At 30.1% G+C, this 7,877-nt stretch overlaps 1 protein-coding gene across 1 annotated transcript in view; it reads right to left on the bottom strand.

Annotated features, from left to right (window-relative positions):
* Nucleotides 1-7,877, bottom strand: part of LOC119680935 — a 13,371-nt gene that overhangs the window by 5,153 nt on the left and 341 nt on the right. Inside the window, exon 2 of the mRNA XM_038093971.1 lies at nt 33-2,045. Coding sequence (XP_037949899.1) covers nt 33-2,045 — 2,013 coding nt within the window. The remainder of the gene's footprint in view (nt 1-32; nt 2,046-7,877) is intronic.

The following is a 7,877-nucleotide window of genomic DNA, read 5'->3' as shown; positions in this document are numbered from 1 at the left end:
AGTTTGGCAACGGCTGGAGTGGCATATGCAACTTTTTCTACTACTGGTAGAGAAACTAGTGGTTTCGATACATATTGGTGTGACACTGCGCCAGCTGATGAATATTTAGCTCCACTTGCACCAGAGTGTGATGAATAATCCGATAAGGCAATTGCTGGAGCAGCTTGTTCTACCTTAGCAATAGCAGGAGCGAGATATGCAGCTGATAATATAGGTTTTGACACATGCTGATGTGATACTGCACCTGATGAAGAATATTTCTCAAATTTAGTAACTGCTGGAATAGATGAGTATTGTGTTACTACAGGCGCTGCATAGGTTTCAACTTTAGCAGCGACTGGAGCGGCATATGCCACTTTTTCTACTACTGGTAGAGAAACTAGTGGTTTCGATACATATTGGTGCGACACTGCGCCAGCTGATGAATATTTAGCTCCACTTGCACCAGAGTGTGATGAATAATCCGATAAGGCAATTGCTGGAGCAGCTTGTTCTACCTTAGCAATAGCAGGAGCGAGATATGCAGCTGATACTATAGGTTTTGACACATGCTGATGTGATACTGCACCTGATGAAGAATATTTCTCAAATTTAGTAACTGCTGGAATAGATGAGTATTGTGTTACTACAGGCGCAGCATAGGTTTCAACTTTAGCAGCGACTGGAGCGGCATATGCCACTTTTTCAACTACTGGCGCAGAAATGACTGGTTTTGATACATATTGATGAGAAACTGCACCAGCTGATGAATATTTGCCAACAGTTTCGATTTTAGCTAATGCAGGACCTGAAGAATATTGTTCGACAACAGGTGTCGCATAACTTTCTACTTTAGTAACTGCAGGTGCTGTGTAAGCTACTTTAGCTACTGCTGGGGTGATATAAGTCTTAGATTCGACTGGCTTTGATACATACTGATGTGAAACGGCACCAGATGAAGAATATTTGGCACTTTCTCCATAATGTGAAGAAGACTCAGATAAAACAGAAACTTTGGGTAATAAAGGTCCTGATGCGTAGTGAGTAACCGCAGGTGCTGCATAGCTCTGCAATTTAGCAACTGCAGGAGCAACATAGGCAGTTTTTACGACAGCAGGAGCAACATAGGCAGCTTTTAATACAGCAGGAGCAACATAAGCAGATGTTACCGGTTTCGACACATGTTGATGCGAAACAGCACCACTTGACACGTATTTACTAGTGCCTATGTCGGATGAAGACGAATATTGAGTTATAGTTGGAGCAGCATAACTCTCAACCTTGGATATAATTGGTGCAGCATAAGAGACTTTTGCCACCGGTTGTACATAACTGCTTGATATTATGGGTTTTGATACATGCTGATGTGACAATGCACCATATGAACCATATTTCGACAGGCCTTCATCTAGTGAAATTTTGGAATAAGTGGGAGCATAAGAAAGTGCACCTTTTCCCGATAGATCACTTGAAGTAAAAAGTGCATGATTAGCACCTGTTGAAATAGTCGAAAGTTTTCCAACTGCAGGAACTGAATAACCTGATGAGTAGCCATCAGAATATGATGATGAATATGTTTCAATTTTGGATATTGATGGTGAGGTATGAGTATATTTTACAGCAGGTGCTTTATAAGTTTCAATTTTCGAAATAAGTGGAGCTGCTGGTGGTAAATAAGCATTTGATATTTGTGTAATTGACTTGGATATGGTTGGTACGACAACTTTGTTAAATTCGATTCCTGATGGAACAACTGCAGCATATTTTGAAGCTGGTGATTTTTCAGCATATGTTATTCCCGCTTCTCCAGCATATGTTACAGATGGTTTCAATAAATTTGTCGACTCATATGATGAACCACTGGATGAAAATTGAAGTTTACCATGCTCAGCATAAGCGTTCACTGCTGGTGATACTGAGAGTTTTACTACAGGCGGAGGATAAGCATAACCCGCATGTCCATGTATACACGGTGGTAAGGGTATTCCACTTGGATTAGCTAATACTGAGCCTAATATACCCAAAATTGCAATAAAAATCTGTAAAAGTTGGTGCCGTTTAGTATTCTGATAGTAGAAAGCACAAAAGTGGCAAGTAGAACATATTCAGTGTTGATAAAACTTTTGATTCGTTACTCGGTTTGTGTAATCTATATACTTTATCTAGATAATTCATGTTAAATTTGTTAATGTTGCTAAGTGTTATTAAGTGGTAACTAGAATATATTCAGTGTTGACAAAACTTTTGAATCGTTAGTTGGTTTGTGTTTATCTAGATAATTCATGTTGATTTGTTAATATTGCTATAAGAGAATTTTGGAAACCAAATTGATCAAATTATTTAAATATTAAGTTATTTTTATCTAGAGTTTCATTGTTTATGATATAATTAGTTCGAAATCATTATCAGGGAGCAACTCTCTTAAATTTTGAAATAGTTTTATAATATAGATGTGAGGTATAGATACAATATGTTCACGTAATTAACCTACTTTACATATTAAAAGGAACAATACTGGGAAGAACTTTTGGTTCAAGTATTGAAGAGGTTATTAACTACGAAGTTAAACACGTAGCCAGGTCATACCTGCACAATGCCAATAGAAACAATTCTAAAATATATCTTGAAAGTGTGTATAACTTGTTAGAAAAAATGGAGATGACTGTGGAAATGGTTAATTGGTTGGCGTAAAAATGATGTTAAAACTATAGGTGTAGGTAATTAACGCCTTCTGGTTACGGGCTTACAAAGATTTGTAATGTTCCGAATATAAATATAGCCATATAGTAGTAGCTATAATCATTATTAATTAACCATTAAGTTAAATAGAATTTTTAGTCACTTGGTCATATGTTTTGCTCTGTTTAGTCTTTTATATTGAAATCGAAGTTTCTAACAAGCTATTTTTTTTCCTTTAAGTAGTCGTCTTTGTTAGCGTAATTGAATTTAAAAATGATCAGTTTCAACTCTAATGAAATAAGTAGTCGTCTTTATTCTATAATTTTTCATATTTGAATTACAGTATATTGGTTTTTTCTAATAAAGATTTTTATTTAGTATATATTTATTTTTTCTATTAGGATTAAAGTTTTTTTTGGTATTAAGCTAGTTTTTTTTACATATAAAACATCAATTTATTGTGACAAGTTTATTTTTCTTCTACAATGCATATCTATTATTTTGAGAACAACTGTCAAATATTACACGATTTATTGTGTGGGTAATTTTCAAATAAAATTTAGTAAAATTTGCATTTTCATTTTAACTTTTTAATTTATTAGCCGCTGAGTTTGAAATGTGATCATGTTCATTGAACGCCTACTTAAGAGCTTAAGTTTTAATCACATTATGAATTCATCTCAATGGGTACGAGTTCGAGGCTCTTTTATTATTAACATTTTTCGTTGTATTTTCAAGGAAGAAATGATTACGTCAACGACCCCAGCATGATATTTAATTGATGGTATTTATTGCAATAATAACTCACGCTGTTCACTTAAATGATAATAAAATTCATTTAATTGTATAGTTTATTTTATTTTATTATAAGTAGAATATAAAAAAACTAATCATGTTAAAAAAAAGTTATAGAATGATGTACTAGTGATAATAGGCTTTCAGTTTTTTAATTAGAATAAACTTTAATATGAAGATATAATGTAGAGTACTTAATTTATTTTCTTAATAATTCTTTTGAAAAATCATTTATTATTTCAGTCATGTATTGAAAATACTCAAATAAAGGGATTATGATAAGATTATGTTTTATAAAGGATTTCAAACAAAATAAAACCTCAGTTATTTCGAAGTAGATGACTTCTTTTAATTTCCATGAGTAAGGCTTTTAAGAATCAATTGAGTACCCAAATATATTATATCACTCATAAAATTAGTTTCCAACTATCAAGAAACTATCAGTTTTAAATTATATTAGTAAAAATTTCATTATATTTCAATCATTAGTCATTGAGTTACAACTGTTTAAGTAATACCAGTTTTTTGATTAAGCACTGCTTTGCATATGTAGCAATCACTTGAAAAGTGTCTGTCGAAATCAACTATAAGACAGTGGTTTGCTGAACTTAAACGTATAGCAGTACCAATATATGGTCAAACTCTGTAGCAACTTAGGAGAACATCATCAAAGAATATCACAAAAATTATTTTGACGTAAACATATCAAAATGTAGTGATTACATACTATATATACTATTCATTCAGAAATACTATTCAAAAAGTGTACTCAAAATAACGGAAAGAACTAAATCTTAATCGCATACAACCAATTATTGACTCTAATAACTTGATTTCATCTCACCAATTTGGATTTTATAAACATTGTGTCAAAGATCGAGTGCATTGATTCACAGTAGAAATAGCAAAATCATTTGAAGATAAAAACATTTGCTCAACGGTTTCTTTCAACGTTAGGCAGGCATTCGACAAGATAGCATGAAGGACTCATCAACGAACCAATACAGTGCTCTTAAGAAGTTATACTTAACTCAACGATATTTTCACATGAAACAAAGAAATTTATACTCCAACCTGAAAGAAATGAAAGCTGGTCTCCCCCAAGGAAGCATGCTGGGCGCACTTTTATACCCCCTATAGAAAAAAAGATGATAATCAAATTTCAAGTGTCAAGATGAGAGTTGTTTATGGTCCAACTTGCAGCAGAAAAAATTACATAGCAGCGGCAGCTAAGTTAAACAAATTACGGTAGATCTAGTTGAAAAATGAACGAAAAGTTGAAGAATTTCATTCAACAACAGTAAATTAAATCATGTGAACTTCACTAACCAAAAAGCAAATTATCACCCAATATTGCTATTAGGACTTTTAATTCAATAAGCAAATATTGCAATGCAATATCATTCCATGATGCGTTCGAAATGTCTTATTGACCAAGACCTTAACATCTCGACAGTGACTGACAAAATCAAAGGACAAGCGGAAAATTCTTCTTAGCGGTTCCAGATGCATGTAAACGAAAGGTAAGCGGGCTTGTCAATACCAAAGCTTTACTCCGACGACTGAAGCCATATCTAGTAATTATCATTTAATTTAAAGCAATGATATGTGATGGTATCAAAAGCAAACAGATGGCAGGTACGCCGACTTAAGAAGTTTAATACTTTAAGTACAAGATAAAGTATTAAAATGAAGACCACAGATTGACCCAGTGAACATAACTAAGATGTTCACAAAGAGAAGGGAGTAAAGATACCAACAGGCACTAACTCCAATCAACCAAACAACATCAGTAGTAAAAGGATTGCTGCGATTACAGAAACTAGAATGAAACCAACATGTTTATGACTTCGATTGCTATTTAAATCTGCTTAAGCAGAACAAACAGAAATTTTTGCGTGTATATATAACAATTAAAAAATCTCTATCCATCATCAGATACCAAAATCAGAACAGCATATGCATATTCACATATTAACTGGCATATTTGAGCCGTTAAGGTTTGTGTTTTAGAAGTTGTAAAATATGATATTGATGGAATACCTTGACAAACGAAGACATATGGGAAGAAATTTTATATTGAACTAGCAAAAAGGTGGCAAAAACACAAAGTGCTTTTGCACAAAGATTACGCACCATGCAACAAGTCATTCTTTATAATTTTTATATCAATAATAATTCGAATTGTTTTTCCATTCAATGAAATCATCACACTAAGCTTCCGACTACTACATACATGACACAGATTTCACTCGAACAATGAGTTCTCTTATTGTTCGTAATAAAGGACTATGGTCTAATTAAATAACTTAAACTTTGAACAATGAGTTCTCTTATTGTCCGTAATAAATGTCTATGATCTAATTAAATAACTTAAACTTTGATTGTAACTACTACCAATATTTTAAACCGCATAATTTTGTAAAATTTAAAATTTTTAAAAAACATTTTTATCTAAAATATCCTTTGGATAAATATCCTTGGATAAATACCAATATTAATCTACTTTATCCATTAATTAGAAATATATTTAGTACATTAAAATACAATTTGAGAAATAAACAGCACAAAAATATGCAATAAAAAAAAACTAAAGAATAAGTCATAATTTCTTTAAGTAATTTAGTCAGACATTGAAAGTATCCTAATTAATTAAAGATATAATTGCTCCTCAGTACGCCTCAGTAAAATCATTTTCAATGCTGAAATTGACTAAAAGCTTTCGAATTTAGTTCCAATACCAAAATAGAAAGAAACGAAATCAATGTCTTATATATCCTTCATAAATTTTCAATTATTTTATTTCAAAATTTTTTTATGTATTTAATTTATATAGTTATGCATTCTTTTGAGATTGTAATTAACAGAAGTGATTTTGCAATGTCTTGCCTTTAATATAAAAAAATATAAAAAATGTTAATGCAGCTTTGTTGTATCTAAATACTTTAATAAATACCAAATAAGTAAAAAGAGTGAGTTCTTTCGTGTGATTCCTAATATGGGTGTTGACGAGATTCCAGTTTGAATACTTAATGGAACGGATTTCTTCTTGACCAAATGAGCAATTGATTTTCTTGACTAAATGGCAAGTTCAAGTTTTAGTAAAAAAACTTACTTATAAGTATTTATAATGAAAATATACTAAGTATTTTATAAAGTCATGGATTTTGTTATTTTGTTTATAATTACTTTTGATTTTTCTAGTAATTAACGGATTGTTTGTTAATAAGATGGATGGATGTATTGTGTTCTAATATTATAATATTTATTCTACTTGCCAGTAAGGATAGTAATTTTATTTAATTATAAAATATAATAATATAATATAAAACTTAAATTAATCAATATAAAATCGAAATTAAGTAATTGATTTAATAATAAATAATACTTATCAACTAAAGTGCAGTCAACTCTTAAATTAGTTAAGATTTCTAAATTTATATTTACTATCACAAATTAGTTTATTTATTTTTAATAATTTTAGATGTATATTGTATATATATAACATAAAATATATATTGTGTATTCAAATGTAATATAGAGCATAATATAGAGCATATAACGTACGCATGTATTTAATATTTCTCAAGTAAAATATGAAGCGTTGGAAAGGTGAAATTTAAATGCCTTAAAGCATTGTATCAGAATGGTCTCATTTCTTAGGGTCTCTTGTACTGCAGTGAATTTACTTCTTCCTAACATCTAGTTTTATTGAGATATAGATGTATTGACTGAATAATAATTAAGTGATTAATTACGAATCAATGATATTTATAAACTAAAGGAATTTTTGTGCTTAGCAAATGTTGAAATTGAATCAAGTTAATTAAATTGAAAAATCTCTTAATATATGTGGGTCATGTTGTAGTGGACTTGTTCAACTTTTATATATAGTGACGTATTATAGAGTAAGGATATCTTTCAAGTAAAAATTATATTCGATTGAAAACTTAATAAAAAATTAAATCATAAAAAAAGGTATCCATGTAATTTATAGAAATACATAAATACCTATTAATAAACGTGGAATGTAGAAACCATTTTAGTTATGGAATTTGGGGTTATATACTATAGATAACAGTGCGTCTTTAATAGTGAGTCTGTATTAGAACAATTGTTATCTAACTAAAATACATAACAAGATATTTGTAGATTTATTAAATTTATACCTTAATCAAAATAAAACAAATATTCAAATAGAAAATAGAATAGAATATAACTAGTCTCAATTTAGGAGGTTAGAGATATGTTCATGAAATATATTTTTTTTGAAAGATAAAATATTCAATCAACAAATAAAAATGAAATTTAAGTTATAGAAATTATAGAAATTAAAATTGAAAAATTTTTTTTAAATCAAAATTAAATAAAAAATTAAATTTTAAAATGTAATTACATATTTATGTATCTAAACCTAAGAAAAT

This window comes from Teleopsis dalmanni, chromosome 1, assembly GCF_002237135.1.
Source record: "Teleopsis dalmanni isolate 2A chromosome 1, ASM223713v2, whole genome shotgun sequence".
NCBI classification, from domain to species: domain Eukaryota; kingdom Metazoa; phylum Arthropoda; class Insecta; order Diptera; family Diopsidae; genus Teleopsis; species Teleopsis dalmanni.
Note: the sequence above shows the minus strand (reverse complement) of the source record. Positions and strands in the feature narration are given on the sequence as shown.